At 43.5% G+C, this 17,215-nt stretch overlaps 2 protein-coding genes across 2 annotated transcripts in view; one reads left to right on the forward strand and one right to left on the reverse strand.

Annotated features, from left to right (window-relative positions):
• The window catches only part of plxnd1 (plexin D1), a 63,943-nt gene extending 51,125 nt beyond the window's left edge, over window positions 1-12,818 (forward strand). Inside the window, exons 24-36 of the mRNA XM_061056883.1 lie at window positions 245-375; window positions 1,794-1,992; window positions 2,092-2,238; window positions 2,363-2,519; window positions 2,891-2,994; window positions 4,720-4,783; window positions 6,050-6,084; window positions 6,715-6,819; window positions 7,018-7,181; window positions 7,276-7,423; window positions 10,478-10,618; window positions 10,740-10,814; window positions 11,785-12,818. Of these exons, the coding sequence (XP_060912866.1) occupies window positions 245-375; window positions 1,794-1,992; window positions 2,092-2,238; window positions 2,363-2,519; window positions 2,891-2,994; window positions 4,720-4,783; window positions 6,050-6,084; window positions 6,715-6,819; window positions 7,018-7,181; window positions 7,276-7,423; window positions 10,478-10,618; window positions 10,740-10,814; window positions 11,785-11,901 (1,587 nt within the window). The 3' untranslated portion in view covers window positions 11,902-12,818. The remainder of the gene's footprint in view (window positions 1-244; window positions 376-1,793; window positions 1,993-2,091; window positions 2,239-2,362; window positions 2,520-2,890; window positions 2,995-4,719; window positions 4,784-6,049; window positions 6,085-6,714; window positions 6,820-7,017; window positions 7,182-7,275; window positions 7,424-10,477; window positions 10,619-10,739; window positions 10,815-11,784) is intronic.
• A 716-nt stretch (window positions 12,819-13,534) lies between these two features.
• LOC132989329 (rhodopsin-like) lies at window positions 13,535-16,734 on the reverse strand. Its single transcript, XM_061056884.1, has 5 exons — window positions 16,223-16,734; window positions 15,889-16,057; window positions 15,532-15,697; window positions 14,441-14,680; window positions 13,535-13,944 (listed from the first exon to the last, which is right to left on the reverse strand). The coding sequence occupies exons 1-5, from the start codon at window positions 16,581-16,583 to the stop codon at window positions 13,816-13,818; spliced, it is 1,065 nt and encodes a 354-aa protein (XP_060912867.1). The 5' UTR covers window positions 16,584-16,734; the 3' UTR covers window positions 13,535-13,815.
• Between the last annotated feature and the right edge of the window lie 481 nt (window positions 16,735-17,215).

Raw genomic sequence — 17,215 nt, forward strand, 5'->3', positions numbered from 1 at the left:
AATCACACACAGTCAGGGACCGGAGCGGGAGATACAGATTCTGTTGAAGGAACCAGAGAGGGGCGGGGGCCTGAAAGAGCAGAAGAGAGAGCTGTGATGGAAAGATGAAATTTTCACTAGATAGGTCACTCGAGACAAAAGGTGGTGAAATAATTAGGGGCGGTTCAGCAGGTGTGTAACGCAGTTAAGGAGAAATCACACAGGGATCTAAATGTTTCATTCCCCCCCCCCCCCCCATCATCAGGCTAACAACACGACAAGGCCTAACGTAGAGGAGGGCATCACTCTGTTCTCTACCCTGCTCAACAACAAGCATTTCCTCATCACGTTTGTCCACGCCTTGGAACAGCAGAAGGACTTTGCTGTACGAGACAGGTAATTATGAAGAAAAAGCATCCATCCAGATTGATTTAAAGGTTAGAGATAAGTAACACTTACAAGATGGAATTACCTAATCTAAGAAACCATTGGCAGAAAGCTTTGTATTTATTTCTGTCGTCATTTTTGACTTGACCCTGTCGTTCCCTTCATCTCTTAAGATTGTCTCACTGTCTTTCAGCTCAAAGTTTTTGGTTTAAAGGACCACAGCTTAACTTTTTTGGTTGACTCTCACAGCTCTCATCAACCTCATTTTAAGCCACAGCATGCAGTTAAAGTCATTCACCCACAGTGGAAACAAATTATGATACAAACAAACAGCTTAAAACCACTTTGTTAGCAAACATGACTTCTACCAAACTAACATAAGACATATAGAAAAGAGTTAATGACACTCACTGTGCATGGTCCCGTGCTGCTTCACTACATCATCAAACAATGCCTTTGGTCATTGTTTTGGTTTTGAAGCTCTTGTAGCATAAATGACACATTTTGTGTTGCTAAAGGCCTAAATAGAAGAAAACGGTTGGAAATGATACCATTAGTCAATTATATTTTCAGTAGTTTTTTTCAGAAAGTTCATCAAACAGGTTATGAATCCAATTTTGACAATCAAACAGTTAAACAGACAAAGTTACAGAAAAGCTACTCAGCTGAATAGGAACGGAGTTCTTTCACCCAGGATATGGACCGGAAGTGTGCTGCTTCTTCTGTCTCTAACTAGAGGTTTTATAACCAGACACATAAACACATACGTCACATAGGCACAGTGTGATGTGTACATATGCACCTTGCGGGGGTACATTTGAGTTTGTTTTTACGGGTTACTTATCAATGTACTCTAATCAGGTTAACTTGGGGTTTTTTAGGGTAACGCTGAGGAGCAATGAACAGTGAAAACGCACAATTGTTAAAGTTACAAATAATGCAGATTACAAAAACAGAAGCTTTTTTTCTTCCCAATCAAGGTTGTCTGTTTCTGGTATATTTCTTGTTGAGAAAAGTGGCTTACAAGCTATCGAGGCAGTAGAGCATTTGTCAGTTCAGTTTATTTTTGGTCTTGATGTCCTAAAACATGCCAGTCATTGCGGGGAACATGAGAAAAAAATCCAGAGGCAAGACCACATCCCTGTCCCAGCTCAGCGTCAGCGCTTACTGACTGATGTGGCCCCTTCCTCCTGGATTAAAGAGGCTTTGTTAGGGAAATCCCCTGCACCTCTGGACTTACTCACCAGACGCTCCCTGCATTAGATCAGGTCTTTATTTGAAACTGGAGTCACAGGTGTTGAACCTGTTGTTGCTTCTGTTACGTAGCTGCCTATAAATCTGCACTTCCCCTGCACTGACCAAAATATTTGGAAGAGCGTGTTTTTGCTCATCTGTCTTCTCTACTAATCTGTTTTCTCGCTCTTCAGATGCAGCCTGGCTTCACTGCTCACCATCGCCCTCCATGGCAAGCTGGAGTACTACACCAGCATCATGAAAGATCTGCTTGTAGACCTGATTGATGCTTCAGCCTCTAAGAATCCTAAATTGATGCTGCGCCGCACTGAGTCTGTTGTGGAGAAGATGCTGACCAACTGGATGTCTATCTGCATGTACAGCTACCTCAAGGTGAGGAAAAATGAGGAGGAGAATGATGTGGCAGGAGTTTTTGATTTAGACTTACTAGAGCCCCGGTGTCTGACCTAACTTTTCTGTCATGTTCTTCAGGAAACAGTGGGTGAGCCTTTCTTCCTGCTGCTGTGTGCAATCAAGCAGCAGATCAACAAGGGCTCCATAGACGCCATCACAGGGAAGGCCCGCTACACCCTCAATGAGGAGTGGCTGCTCCGCGAGAATGTGGAGGCCAAGCCACAGGTCGGAAATCTCACACACTTTCAGTTCATCTTTCATATCCGGGTTTTGCTTTTCAGGAAGTTACATTTCAAAACTTGCTGAATCCTGCAAAGTATGACATGCTGCTGCTTCTTTTTCCTTGCAGAACATGAATGTGTCCTTCCAGGGCTGTGGCATGGACTCACTGTCGGTCAGGGTCATGAATACAGACACAATCTACCAGGTGAAGGAAAAAATCCTAGAGGCCTTTTATAAAAACCTCCCATTCTCCCAGTGGCCCCGAGCACAGGATGTAGACCTAGGTAAGAGCACATTTTTTTCCTGATTATTTTCATCCTTTCTCCTTCCCCAAACCGTATGAGATATAGTAATCTTCTTTGCTTGCAAAAGGTCAATTCCTCTCATGAAGCTCAACTAACCTGGGGCTGCAATATAATAAATGACAGAATGCATCGTGGAGAGTGTACAGTCATAATCACAAAGAGTTATTGCTTTCAAAAGCTGTGCAGCCTGCAGAGCTGATTTGATTAATGGCCCAAGAATATTTCCACAGGTCGTGACACAGAGATTTAGAGCACGGCTGCTCTCTGTCTTGCATATCCTTTTCCAAATTTAGGATGAAATTGTCTAATCTTACCCTCCTCCCTTCTCCTGTCTTATTTCTCTCCTCCAGAGTGGTTTGACTCTGGCAGCAACAGTAAGCTTCTGCAGGACCTGGATAACTCCTCAGTGATGGAGGATGGCAGGAAGAAGCTCAACACAGTCTTCCATTACCAGGTGTGTGTGTGTGTGTGTGTGTGTGTGTGTGTTTGTGTGTTTGTGTGTTTGTGTGTGTGTGTGTGTGTGAATCCGCTGTGGTGGGTGTTGTCACGGTGCACCTGTATATCCCTGATATTGTAACAGCTACAGCGGGGGTGTTGAAGGTGAGAAGTCCTTATAAATGGTGTCACTGGCTGTCCATGGGTGTGAGGATGCTCACTGTTTCTATGTGGCTGCACACACTTACATTCAGGTGCTTCTGCTCATGTTTGTCTGCTGTTATATATGACGCCTCTCTTTTCAGGTCATTTGCTGCTATTACGCTGTGTTGTTGTGCAGATTCTACATTCAGAAATACAGTATGCAACATTTTGTATAGTTATTAATATGTATGTTACTTATTTATCAGCCGTAACTATGATAGTGTACATAAACATTCAACCCAGACATGCTGCAAAAAAAGACTTTCTTGAATCGAATTGTAGCATTTGTATGTTTATTCATAAAAATAAAACAACTTTCTTCTTCTTCTCAAGAATTGTAAAGAACTCTCAAAGTAACATCTACTTATCTTTACTTATTTTAAAGCCAAAGCAGAAGGGCAAAAACATGACGAATGAGGCTGTCACCAAAAGCCCTTTAAATATCATTTTATAACTTTTGATCATATCAAGGCTACATTTGCATATTTCTGGGTCGCGGCTGAGTTGACTGAAAGGTGTATGCGTTGTAGCTGGTTGCTGGGAGGATTAAGGCCCCACCCCAGCTCTACCTCTTTGCCTGTGTCGAGATTAATCTAAAGTTAGGTAGAGTCAGCATTTCCAATACGGTCAGCCCGTCATTGGGCTTCAAATGCCTCTTCAGAAAGCAATGTGTGATGTCACTGAGACTACATCCATGTTTTGTACAGTACATGGTACCAGCCCACACACAAAATGGATGATTTGTTGAGTTTGAATAAAGTGTATTTATATCATGTCTTCATCAGATAAGATGAATATCACAATTATGCTGTTATAACCAAGTGTTATTTTTATTCAAATATATTTTAAGAAAAACATTAATAAAAACACATAATATCATTTACTTTTGAGTACAGATAGCAGAAAGTGTAATAATTACAATATTCCATTCACATATTTATTTATTAAAGATAATAATTTAAATTGAAGATAATAAATAAATTCTAAATTTCAAATAAATAAATAGAAAAAAAGCTGGACACAATATGTCATGAATGTGTAAATGGTGTGTTTGATTACGTCTGCGTTCATTTGTGCGTGAGTAAACATTCCTTCGTGACCCTTGACCCTCGACCCTTCACGTGTACTTGTTAAGTGCTCTGTTTGGTTTTTGCTCTGCTGTTGGGACGGAGCTGTGAAAGCAGCGAGCTGCAGCAAGTACTAACAGTCTTGGTTCACTAGCAAAGCTGTTCAATCCATTTCACCACAGGTTGACTTTAATGAGCCCAGCCAGGCTCCTGCAGAGTCACCACCACTCTAGACTGACACACACACACACACACACACACACACACACACACACACACACACACACACACACACACACACACACACACACACACACTCACTCACTCGTATACACCTCTCAACACCACTCTCCCCTGGAGGGCATGCTTAATGATGCTGTTCTGGTGCACCCCAGCTCACCCCTGACCCTGTGCCCTCTCTGTCCTCTCTCGTCTTTCCTCCCTCCCTCCCTCCTTCTCCCCTCCCTCCACAGATCCCAGAAGGGGCATCGCTGGCTATGAGCATGAAAGACAAGAAAGAGAACACCCTGGGGAGAGGTACGTCACCTTCAAACACACCCACTCCCTGTCGCTTTGTCACACATACTCACCCACACTTGGATAAATACACTCACTCACTCACTCGGTCACAGGAAACGGCACATGCTTAGCTGATCACGAGAACATGATACGGTCGTGTAAACATGCATGAAACCACACACGCTCCCGCCCCCTAAGGACACCGCAGACATCTAAACACACTCACACCTAATAAATCCTAACACTTACATTAGTCTTCTTCTACCGTTTCATTCAGAGTTTTAACCGGCATTATAGACACATAGACGATGTGGGCTTGCGGGAAAAAATTGCTACACAAGGTGGCCCATTGTTGAGCCTCAAACAGGACTATAACAAGAGATCTGCCTGTTGACAGGCAAGTTTACATGCAGCCTTTAATGTCCCTTCGTTGTCTGGAGTCTACCTTACATAATCAGTACCAGACCAGAGTGCAGGCTCTGTCCATCAAAGCCTCCCCTCTCATTCAAACTGGTCCAAAAATAGGCTTATGTGGACCAAACCTGGCTCTTTCTTCAAAGCATTAAGGGAGTGTTATGAGCCTGTAGTGCTCCCTGGCTAATATAAAACACTGTCCTGCCTGCCTGTGATCAGTGGTGAGGGTCTGGACCGTGGCCCGCTGGGCAGGAGCATCTCTGGCAGAGGAGGCTGTAATGAGAACACACTCATTATATCGTTGTGTTTGTGTGTGGCTGCCAAATGCCTGCCTTTGTTTTGCTGCCGTGTGTGCCTGTGTGCAATAATCTACTATATTTGTTTGTGTCTGGTTTCGGTTTGTATTTGGACATGCGTCTACATGTATTCATACGTGTCATGCATGTGTATGAGTGTGTGTTTGTGTTTGGATCTATATATAAACCAGCAAGGTTTTAATGCTCTTTTCCAGCGCTGGCCGAACATTACCATCTCATTACACTGGCTCCAGAACCAATCACAGACTCCGTGTGTCTGTCTCCGCTAATCTCTCTCTCTTCTTTTTTTTTTCCTTTCACTCGTAATCTTTCTCTTTCATTCTCTCAGACAGCTCCCCTCCCCTACCTGCCCACCGTCCACCTTAATCACTTTCTCCTCTCTCATGTACTCTATCTCCTCTGCTCTCCTGTCAATCTCCCTTTTTTTCCCCTCCCTCCTATCTGTCACACTCCTCTTGTGCTCCTTCCTGCTGTCTCCTCTTATTTTCTCAGGTCTTCACCTTGCTGATTGTGCATTGTTTCACGCTGTGTGTTTCTTTTTTTGTCTCTGTAGTGAAAGATTTGGATACGGAGAAGTATGTACACTTGGTAAGTATCTCCGCGGAATCAGAATGTTTCTGTTAAATGCCCTAAGTGAGTTTGTTTCCTATGTTTGCGACTGTTCGGCTCGGAGCAGGCCTGACAACAGAAAGAAAGGGGGTGAATGAAGGTGAAAAGGAAAGCTGCTGAGAGGACATGACAGCGCTAATACTGCTTAAGCTCTTTTATAAACGTCAGCCAAGATATGGGACCTTTGACTTTAGAATAATGAGTTCTTCGGGACGCAATTTGCCGGGTGAATAGTTAGTTTTGCAGAATGGTCCTCTCCGGTCCCTTTTTTTTGACACACGAAGGTGAATTTTGACTACTTCTTTCTTCTCCTCTACTCTTATTTAGACCTGTGTGAGCAAGTCAGAAACATGATCCTGTACACAGCAACCACAGAAAAGCATGAGCGTTTCCCAATTCCCAGTGCTTCCTTATTTCTGAAGATGATTCAGTGCTCACAAAAAGACCCAGATGTGGTTTCAAGATCATGTGTCTAATGCAAGAAACAGAAATTTCCCCTCCAACAATGGAGCGCGCACAGACAGTAGAGCATTCATCTAGATACTCATGAGAGGGTTTATTATTTCCTCTCACGGGCAGTTTGTTGACCTTTGGCCTCTGCTCCTCCAGGTCCTACCTCATGATGAGCTAATGGAGAATAAGAGGTCACACCGGCAGAGTCACCGCAAGAAAGTCCTGCCTGAAATCTACCTGACGCGCCTTCTGTCTACAAAGGTGACCACAAGAAAGAAAGAAAAAAATACTTTGTCCACACTACAAAGAGATTGAAGTTACATCTTGATATCTAAGTCATCTTTCACTTCTTGTTTTTGTGGCCCATATTAGCCTCAGAGGCCGAAGAGTAATTCCCACATCCCATGAAACCATGTCTCTGCGTATGTATGAGCCGTCTTTTTTCTCTCTCCTCCACAGGGAACTCTTCAGAAGTTCTTGGATGACCTCTTTCAAGCCATCCTCAGCATCCCTCCGGAACGCCCCCCTCTGGCTGTCAAATATTTCTTTGACTTCTTGGAGGAGCAGGCTGACAAACGGGGCATCACAGACCCAGACACACTGCACATCTGGAAAACTAACAGGTACACAACTTAACCCGCTGCTTAAATGCCCCTTTAGTTATCTCACTGTGCAAGTGCAAGGCTTTAAAAATATTCTCTTCCCCTGCCCGCGCAGTTTGCCTTTGCGTTTCTGGGTGAACATCCTGAAGAATCCTCAGTTTGTGTTTGACATTGACAAGACAGATCACATGGATGCCTGCCTGTCTGTCATCGCCCAGGCCTTCATTGACGCCTGCTCTATTTCTGACCTGCAGCTTGGCAAGGTGAGATCATCTTTTTATCTAGCAATTGCAGGAGTTTTGAAATCCTCATGCTGTGGGGTCTCCTGAGACAAGCTGAGATTACAATGCCCCCAAACAACCACGTTGTTTACATAGTGGTAAACTTGTCACGTTACAGTTTCTATTTGTAATGTTGATGTGCAGCTATCCAAATATTACTTTGATACTGAATGAAACTTGTTGATTCCCAAGAAAGTTAAGGAGTTGTATGCGTCACATTTCAGTTATTTTAAGTAGATTAAATGGCCTTTTCACGACTGACAATGAAGCTTGTGATATCACCAGGAAGCGTGAATCACATTGATGTCAAATGATTACATTTTTTAATCGAATTTAATCACTGAATTTCAATAGTTAATTGCATTTTGATCGCATGTTTGAAATTCAATTATTTCACTTTAAAAATTAAAACTGTAAGGCTTTTTATTTTTGAAATAAAATAAGGACCTTCTGGTAGATCAGAGGTTTACAACATTAACTGAATATAGCCGTGGAGCAAGGAACTCATATTTAAGAACAGCAGAGAAATGACACGAAAATAAATGAATCAATCAATCGATATAGCTCAAAAACTAAATGAAAACCGACAAAAGAAATGGAAGAAATGGGAAATGTTTGATGTCAGACAAAGATGCAGCAGTGTCGTTCTTTTCCATCACTGTGACTACAGGAAGACACTGAAGACGAATCCACGGTGCGCTTAAAGCAACAAAATAACAGGTCATTCATTGCGATTCAAATAATGAATGCATTCATTTCAGACCCTGATTAATTGCGATTAACTACTGACAGCCCTACAGTACATTGTACTAAGATTTGACAAAGTTAGAACTCCAGAGGTAGAATATCAGTATCTCTTCTTCACTTCCCTCGCTCAGCAGCCCTCTCAGGAGGATTATTAATTAAATACCAAATTTACTAAAGGCTTTCTTTATAATCATCAGTCAGTATATCTATTCATCAATATACACTGTATATCTGTCTGTCTGTATATCTACTTACACACACTAACACCTCTCCAGTCCCCCTGTGAACCTTCATCCCCGAGCCTTCAGCCTGTCAGCTCCATCTACCTCTCCTAGTGTTATTTCAGCCGACTTGGCTGATCCAAGGTCATGAGCACCAGGGATCTCGTTTTGTGCTGTGAGCTGTGTGTCTGTGTTCAGGCGCTCCTATGTCCATTGGTCTGTCTGTCTCTCTTTTGTCTGTGTGTGTGCTTGCATGTCAATGTCCTCACTGCTCACAAATCCGTCTCATCCCTCAGACACCATGACCCTGAGCACGCTCAGCTTCCTGTCGCTCTCTGACCGGCTTCCTCCCTGGAGGGGAGCAAGGACTCATCAAATAATGTTCCTCTTTCACTGAGAAACACTCTGATTTATATACTTCAGTTCAGTGCCAAGGAGAGGGTACACTAATAGCAACAACAATATTCCCATGCATTTGTAGGCAGGTACATACCTTATGTTTTCAAATGAAGACTAGATAAAAAACCTCCGGGTGAGGGGATATTTTAGCACTGCTTAGTTTGCAGCCTGCTCATTATCATGTTGCATCTGTGCACGGATTGTGGAGTCACCAACTTCAAGGATAAGGCCACATTTTCTCCAGCAGGTCAAGGAGACTGGCATGACACACCTACAATTTGCTCACGTGTTTACAGTCAGATTTTTTTTCGCATGAGTGTGTGCGGCTGCCTCGGGACAGGGCAGTGAAGGGTACTGCGTCTGGATTAGTGGAAGCATAGCAGGGATGAGACAGAGGGGGTAGGAAAGTAAGCAAAGCTTGCTGTTTCCACAGAAACCCTCTTATCTGGAAAGATGCAGACATGAAGGGCCACAGGGTCACAGGGGGGTTACCAGGCAGATGGATGAGCAGCAGGAAGTGACCTTGTGGACAGGAAGCGTGAGGGTTCCCTATCGGCGGGAGCAACTATGGCCGCAGCCTATCCCCTCCCCCAGCACGTTTAGCACACACACACTCTCACACACACACACTCACACAAACAAACACATATATAAGGTGACACAAATAAGTCGTGACACATAGAAATATTAAGGTGCTCTGTAAGCACATTCACTGATGCTGAAAGCTGAGACTGGCCGTCTCTTTTTTCCCCTCGTCTTTTTCCCTGTCCTACTTTCTCCCTGTCCCTTTCTCTCTCCCACACTCGTAGAGCTCACGAGGAACTACACACACTCGCTCACAACAGTAGTCACCACTAAAACCAGAGTATGCCCACAACCTCTTAGCCCTTCTACTTTTCTTTCTGCATGAATAAACAGTCGTGCGAGAGCCTGAAGCAGTGTGCAGAGGTATGAAGGAGTATTGTTAAGTCTGGAATATTCTTTCTCCCCAGTTTGTGAGGGGTCTGTTGTAAGGAAAGGAAACTGTTCCCTCCCACTATTGTCTCACTTCAGGCTGGTTCTGATTTGATCATCAACAAAAATACATCCACTCTCATGAGCAGCTCTTAGCACCTTATTGCAAAACTGCATAACAATGAACAAACCTCTTGTGTAGAAGCTGAAGCCCAGTGCTAAATTATTGAAATAAGTCACAGCCAGCATTTGAGGTTGAAGTTTTGCCATATGTGGGGTCTCTGGTCGCTTCAGAGACTTCAAACGTGATGGAGCAGAAAGCTGCTTGGCTTGTTAGCTAGTTAGTGCTTACATCCAGGTCATGTGACTTCAACTTCAGCATACAGTAGTACACGGATGTTTAGCATTGTATGATTTAGTAGCCAACTTACCAGCTGCCATTTTGGATGTTTATGAAAATGCAAAAATGGCTCTTAGACCAGCTCTGTATTCGATAAATGTTTATGATTTGCAATGGCCTGAATCAGGTCAGATGAAAATCTATCTGAACAGGAGGGGGTCTGTACACATCTGCCAAAGCAAATAAAACATGAGCTTACAAATGCTCCTAGGCTGGATCAGCACAGCCACACTGCCAAAACGAAACACATATTGCTGCAATAAATGGTAAAAACTTACACTGAAATGTGTGGGTTTTCTTTTTTTTTTTTTTCAGGATTCCCCTACAAACAAGCTGCTGTATGCCAAGGAGATCCCCGAGTATAAGAAGAGAGTGCAGTGCTACTACAAACAGATCCAGGAAATGGCACCTCTCAGCGAGCAGGAGATGAATGCTCACCTGGCCGAGGAGTCGCGAGTAAGTACAGTCCCTTTGTGTGTGTGTGTGTGTGTATAAGTCATCAGGCTCCAAAAAAAGCACACAATTTCATGGAGACCTTATTTTGAAAAATAATATATTATCATTTTCCATTCTGTAGAAATACAGAAATGAATTCAACACCCACCTGGCCTTGACAGAAATCTACAAATATGCCAAGAGATACAGAAACCAGGTAAGAAAGAAAATTACTTCTCTGTCTTATTGGGCTCAGATAAGATATGTTACTCATGTTGTAACTGGCCCTACTCTTTCTGCTGCCTCGGCTAACCCTGTTCAAGTTTTATAGACGGGTATCAGAGCTCGACATATCAGCGCGGAAGATCACGCCGAGAGATGAAGCATGCTGTAAACAACTTTACAACCTGTCGTAATATAAATAAAAAGCTGTGCCAAATAGCTACTTTCTTTTCAAGAGAATCATCAGATATGACCGAACATCCAAGCAGCAGCCAGCATTGAATGTGTCCAAACTCCCCTTCGAGCCCTCATATAGCTTTCACTTTAAGCAAACAACTTTTCTGTTTACCTTCACTCCATCCAGCACCCCCATCTGCTTAATGAGGCCGTTAGGCTGCTGCTTCATATCTCCAGTTTCTCTTTGAACTAGCCCTCCTTTAGCCCCTGCTGTCCTCCCCCATGTCTCCTCACTGCTGTGACTATTCTCAGGAGAGGCTTTAGTCAGCGGTGACTGTGCCTTAATGGAGAACCCTCATGATAATGCCGTTTAGCTGCTTTCCTCTGTCATGCTACTGTACTGACGTTGGCCAGGGGCTTAGACTGTGATTCACAGCGTTCTGTGAATGGCCCTCTGATTGCCTATTCTCTCGCCCCGGCTCAGTTCTCTCTGCCTGGTAGCACACTGCCGCTAAGAGCCCAGAAATCCTACTGACGCGGTAACGTCTATAAGGCTTGAATAACAGAGCAGATGTGGGTTTTGTAAATATGTGAAGAGCAAAGGCTTTTGTGGTGTGGAGGCATGCATGAAGGCTGAAGAAGCACTTCACTTGTTCCTCTGCTGCTCTCCCTTTCTCTCGTTCAACTTTCTATGTCCAGGCAGGTGGCTGATAGATGCATGAGTGCTTGGCAGCCACTGAAAGTCACCTTTGTTGTGTTTCTTTGTTTTCTCTCCTCCACTCGGTCAGGTGGTGAGCGCTCTGGAGTCAAACCCTACAGCACGTCGCACTCAGCTGCACCACAAGTTCGAGCAGGTCATCGCCCTGGTGGAGGACAACATCTACGAGTGTTGCAGTGAAGCCTGAACCTGCTAGTGTCTTCTTCTTCTTCTCGCCATCTCTTTCTCCTGCTGAAAGCTGCCTTTCTCCTCATTCCTTGGAATGTCGGCAACACTGAAGAGTAAGCCTTCATGAGCATCATTTATGTGCCCACAGACTTAAAAAAAAAAACCGTGAAAGTGGCAGAGCAATGGACTTAAACATGCCTTTAAAACGACATACATTCGCAAGGTGTTCCTCCTCTGATCTGGGAACGCTTAGAATTCTTCCAAAATCTTTCCCAGAGACTTGGACAGTCTGGATCAGCAATGCTTTAGAGGGAAGGCTAAGAAGCTTGGATATTAAGCTTTTTCTGGATGTCTTTGCAGTTCCTGGGACCTACAGTAAGCCCTGGTGGCAGTCTTAACACACTGAACCCTTTATGTTAAGGGAACGAGCCAATGATGCACTGTACTGTATTATAATGTCCATAGCAATATTTATAGATGTGTTCAAATTCTTTAGAAGTGACCTGTTCTTCAGGATGAGTAGGAGGGACCTTGAAAAGCTCCTCCCATTTCCTAAAGCCTGCAACACTCTCAGGTGTGACCAGTGAAGATGGGTGACTGGCTCCCATCGGTGCTTTGAACAATAGGATCCAATGTGCTATGCAGGCTGATGATGGGTTGAGGGGGAGTAGAGGGAAGAATATAAAATGACTGAAATATATGAAATCAGATGTAATGTGGTTCACTGGGAAGAGCTACATCAGTATAGAAGTGTTGATCAGTGTGTGCTTGTAAACGAATGAATTTCATGTTGGATTCTGACCAATTTAAAAGAGGGAAATTAACATATATGAGAAAAAAATGTGAGCCCAATATAACCCGAGGAGAGACTGTAATTGTGATGCCAAATGACTTGTCAGAGTTTGTGAAATAAATTACAGTATTTAGGATTTTAAATGTGTCCAATCATGAGCATGTTTATTGTGCTAAGTCTTGTGTTGCTCCATTTCTAAATGCATTACAGGAGAGCAGATTTTTAACAACATTTGAGAACCATTAAGATCTGGCCTGCCACACGAAAGCCCGCAAACAAGCATCTGGAACTTCTCATGGAGCTTGTAAAAAAGCCCTCATGAAAAACACGAGTGAGGGAAAAGGCTTGCAGACATCGAGCATTGTTTTTATTGCAGGAGACAGAACAACTTCCACATCATCCTAGCCTTTACACACAACAAACCAAATAACTTCCTCATAGTCCTTTCGATTTACAAACTAACATTCTTACATCCATCCACACACTTAACTTCACCGCACACATACACTCTCTCGCAGGAGACGCCTTCTCCCTGCAGAGGCTCTTTTCAGGTCCATCTGTTTACACTCGTGTCCCAGCCGGGGCCAAAAGCAAACTAACAACCTCTGCTTTGTTACCACAAAGACGAGAAGAGCGACAGAAAGACCCAGCTTGATACCGTCTGAGATTACTAAAGAAATTCAGGAGTTATTTTACTTAAATATTTATCAAGTAGATTTGTTCAGCGCATTTCAGAATATGTACCTGCAGCATATACTTTTACAAGAGTTGATGTGAAGTCATGCGGTGTGGTTAGTTTGATTCGATTTTTATCGATTTTGTACCTTTAGGGTAGATTGGAGCCTGAGATGTGTTCAGTTGGACCATCACACTGACAAACGCCACCTTGGTGTCAGGTTAAACTCTGTGCAGCCAGCTGAACACTTCCCATGATTAAATGGATTGAAAAATACACATGCTGGCTCTTGAGTTCATCAGTGTGGTTGTGCAACAGCAGCGAAGACACATGGAGAGGTAAGTCAAGAGGATTGGCCTATAGAACAGTAGTGCTGCTTGGCGGCGTTGGGTCCCTAGGTGTGCAGGGACAGATGGGTTGGGGGGGGGGGGGGGGGGGGGGGGTAAGGAGAGGAGGGGGACAGGTCAAGCAGGGGCCACCTGGCTGGAGGAGACAGATGAAGTCTGGGTTTTGGAGATGGCAGTGGTCGCAGTCTCATCTTCTCCAAATGGGTTTTTTCCACAGCACACTGTGATGATCATGCAGTTTCTAAACTGGAGGCCAAAAGAGAGAAGGTCAGTCAAACACTTGATGGTGGCGGTGGAGGAAATATGTAGATCCTTGACTCAAGTAATGGAACAAATGCATATATGCGTGGAAGTATGTATTTCAAGTGTGGCATAAGACAAGTATATAAATCATTCTTGGGTAGAAAGTTGATTAAAAAAAATCAGCAAAATGTACAAAAAAATATGCTGAACAAGGAAAGGAATAAGTATAGATACACAAAAAAGGCAAACTAATAAGAGGGACATTATAACAGAGAAAACACAATGTACAGGAGAAATTGCAATGGTAAAATGTGTTTAAAATCTAAAAGGTAAAGTGTGTTGAACATTTTAATATATAGCGAGTTATTTTAATCTCATAGGGCAACAGTGAAGTGTCTTAAAGCTGAACATATATGACACAATTACAACTCTGCCTTAACTACAGCTTTCTTTCACACAAAACAAAACAATCAAACCAGGATGTTTTTGCTTCACTCACCTGTCTGTTTAGCAGAATGTAGATGATGGGGTTGTACAGGGCGGCACTCTTGGCGAAGAAGGCCGGAGCAGTCATGAAAACTGGTCCGAACTCAGTCCCCTGATTGATAAAGATGTACCAGGCCACGCTAGCGTAGGGCAGCCAGCACAGCAAGAAGGAGATCACCATGACGATTACCATTCGTGTCACCTCCTTCTCTGCTCGCTGGGTGCTTTCGGACTCCTGCTGCTGAGCTGCAGCCTGAGCACAGACACATGCAGGTTATTCTCTTCTTCAAGAACTAATCTGTGATCCACTGAACATAATCACAGCCCATCACCAAAAAGAAAAAAACTCAAGGATTAGTGTGACTGACAGATCTTTTATGTAATGGCTTAAAGCTGAAACGGCTTGATGTGCAGTCTGTTGTTATGGTTATGTTATTGTCATTTGTTGTAAGTTAGGATGACTGGATTTTGTATGCATGTTTAATCAATTTCTTACAGTTTCAACTACAAAAAATAATAGGTATTGTTTTCCCCCTGACATGTAGCCGTTGTTCTTAAAAGGTTGTGACTTTATTCTCATTTAAAAAAACTAGTTTTCTAATACTAGTAACACCTAAAATATCTACGGTATCTCATGAAATTCTATCTAAATTCTCATATTGATTTCTTTCTTTAAATTTCTGACTTCTCCCCTAACGTGGCCCCTATACTTTGTTTCACATTTGTTTAATTGTAAAAAATCCAATTATAACCTCTCAAATTGTGATTCTCAGTAATATTCCTTAGCTATTATTAATGATGGCTAATACATTATCAATGCTGTTTAATCATTATTAATGAGGGCATCTCAGTGAGCAGGCAGACTGTCCTCCAGCTGGAGGACCTGAGAATAAAGCCGCCATGTTGGCAATGATCTGCCCTCCTAAAGTGTCCTTGAGCCACTAAATCCCTCACATCTCCAGAGACTCTGCTCTGTGATGCTGCTCCACCTCCCTGTGGAGGGGAGACAGGTAAAAAAGGAACAAAATAAAGAGTTTCTCTACTGGGACATACACTGTATTGTCTCCTTATTATTAATATTATGTCTGGCAGTCGTGGTCTTACCGCTCGCACGGTGCAGAGCAGGCGACCGTAGCAGAAGAAGATGATGAAGAGGGGGATGCAGAAATGGAGGACAAACATATAGATGACGAACGAGGTGTTGTTGATCTCGGGCTTGGGAGTGTAGTAGTCAATCCCACAGGAACACTGCATTCCCTCTGGGATGTACCTGCATCAACACACAATAATAATCTCAGAAATTCCATCAACACCATCACACTTTGAGTTTGATACAATACATTTGTCTTTACGGAAGTTAAAAAAAAAAGAAATCTCTACTGTGCTTTCAAATGATGAAAATTGTATTTGTTTGATTTTACAGCCTGGCCAGCAGGGTCTAGACATAGTTACATAAAGTACCTGGACCATCCAAGCAGAGGGGGGGCAGCACAGGTCAGGGCCATCATCCATGTGAATGCCAGACCAGTGATGGCATGTTTCTCCCCAAAGCGGAAGTTGGTCATTGGTTTACAGACCACAATGTAGCGCTCAATAGCCAGAACCACCAGAGACCACAGAGCAATCTCTCCTAAGACATCAAGTAAAGCAGGTATACATTCAAATTCAATATAACACTTTTTTTTTTAAATTAAGGATTTGTAGGCTGGTTGTTTCAGGTTTTAAGTTAACAAAATCTAACAGAAATACTTCACATGGAAGGTAATTAAAGAAAACAAAAAAAAACACATCTTACCTCCTAAGGTGGCAAAGAATCCTTCCACATTGCATCCCGTGACCCCTAAGCTGAAGTATCCATGCAGGGCTGTGTACAGGGTGACGGTGAAGCCCCCGATGATCATGAAGAGGTCGGCCACAGCCAGATTGAGCAGGACGTAGTTCAGAGGGGTCCTCAGCTTTTTGTGCTTCACTGTGACATGTAGGGTGAGGAAGTTGATAGGGAAGGCAGTGATGATGAGGAACAGCATGTATGCAGCCACAAGAGAGTACTTCCAGGGCTCAGCCAGGTAGTACTGAGGGTACTCGAATGGGCTGCGAACCACGCCGGTCTTGTTAGACATGGGGACATAAAAGTTGGGTCCCTCTGTGCCATTCATGGCTGCTGCAGCTGCTGATGTTTTGTCCTTGACACTGGAGGAAACAGGCTGTGCCTCTCGCCAGAATAAAACACAGTGAGCGAGTCTTGTCTGGCAGCTGGGGTGCAAATGGGGGAAACAGGTTGTCTGGAGGGATGGGTCTTGTGGTGGTAAGAAGTGCTCTGCAGCCCCCTGAAGTAGTGCCGCACCTTTTTAACAGGCTGACCGGATTAGGGACTTGCATGGAGCAAAGTGTTAGCAGAGATGGAATTAAGACATTCAATCTCCCCCCGTCTCTCTCTCTCACACACACACACACACACACACACACACATAAAGCATTACAGGAGAAAACTCCAGAAATAGCAACGCAGTATGTTTAGCATTCCCAAGGTGAGAGGTTACAGCGCTGGCTATCAGAACCCCATCATTAAACTGTCGTGTTCATCAATGCATCATTACACCGAGATGAGAGTGGGAGGGCAGGCAGAGAGGGAAGCAGCCTATTTGTAGTTTGTCCACTCTTTAACGCTTTAAATCACAAATGAATTTTTCTTGAGCAGTCCAACTTATTTGCATCCGTGAAAGCTTAATCCCCAACCACTGCATAATGCAGTGCTCAACTCATAGCTTAAAGTGTAATCAGAATCAGT

The sequence above is a fragment of the Labrus mixtus genome, chromosome 15 (assembly GCF_963584025.1).
Source record: "Labrus mixtus chromosome 15, fLabMix1.1, whole genome shotgun sequence".
Lineage (NCBI taxonomy): Eukaryota > Metazoa > Chordata > Actinopteri > Labriformes > Labridae > Labrus > Labrus mixtus.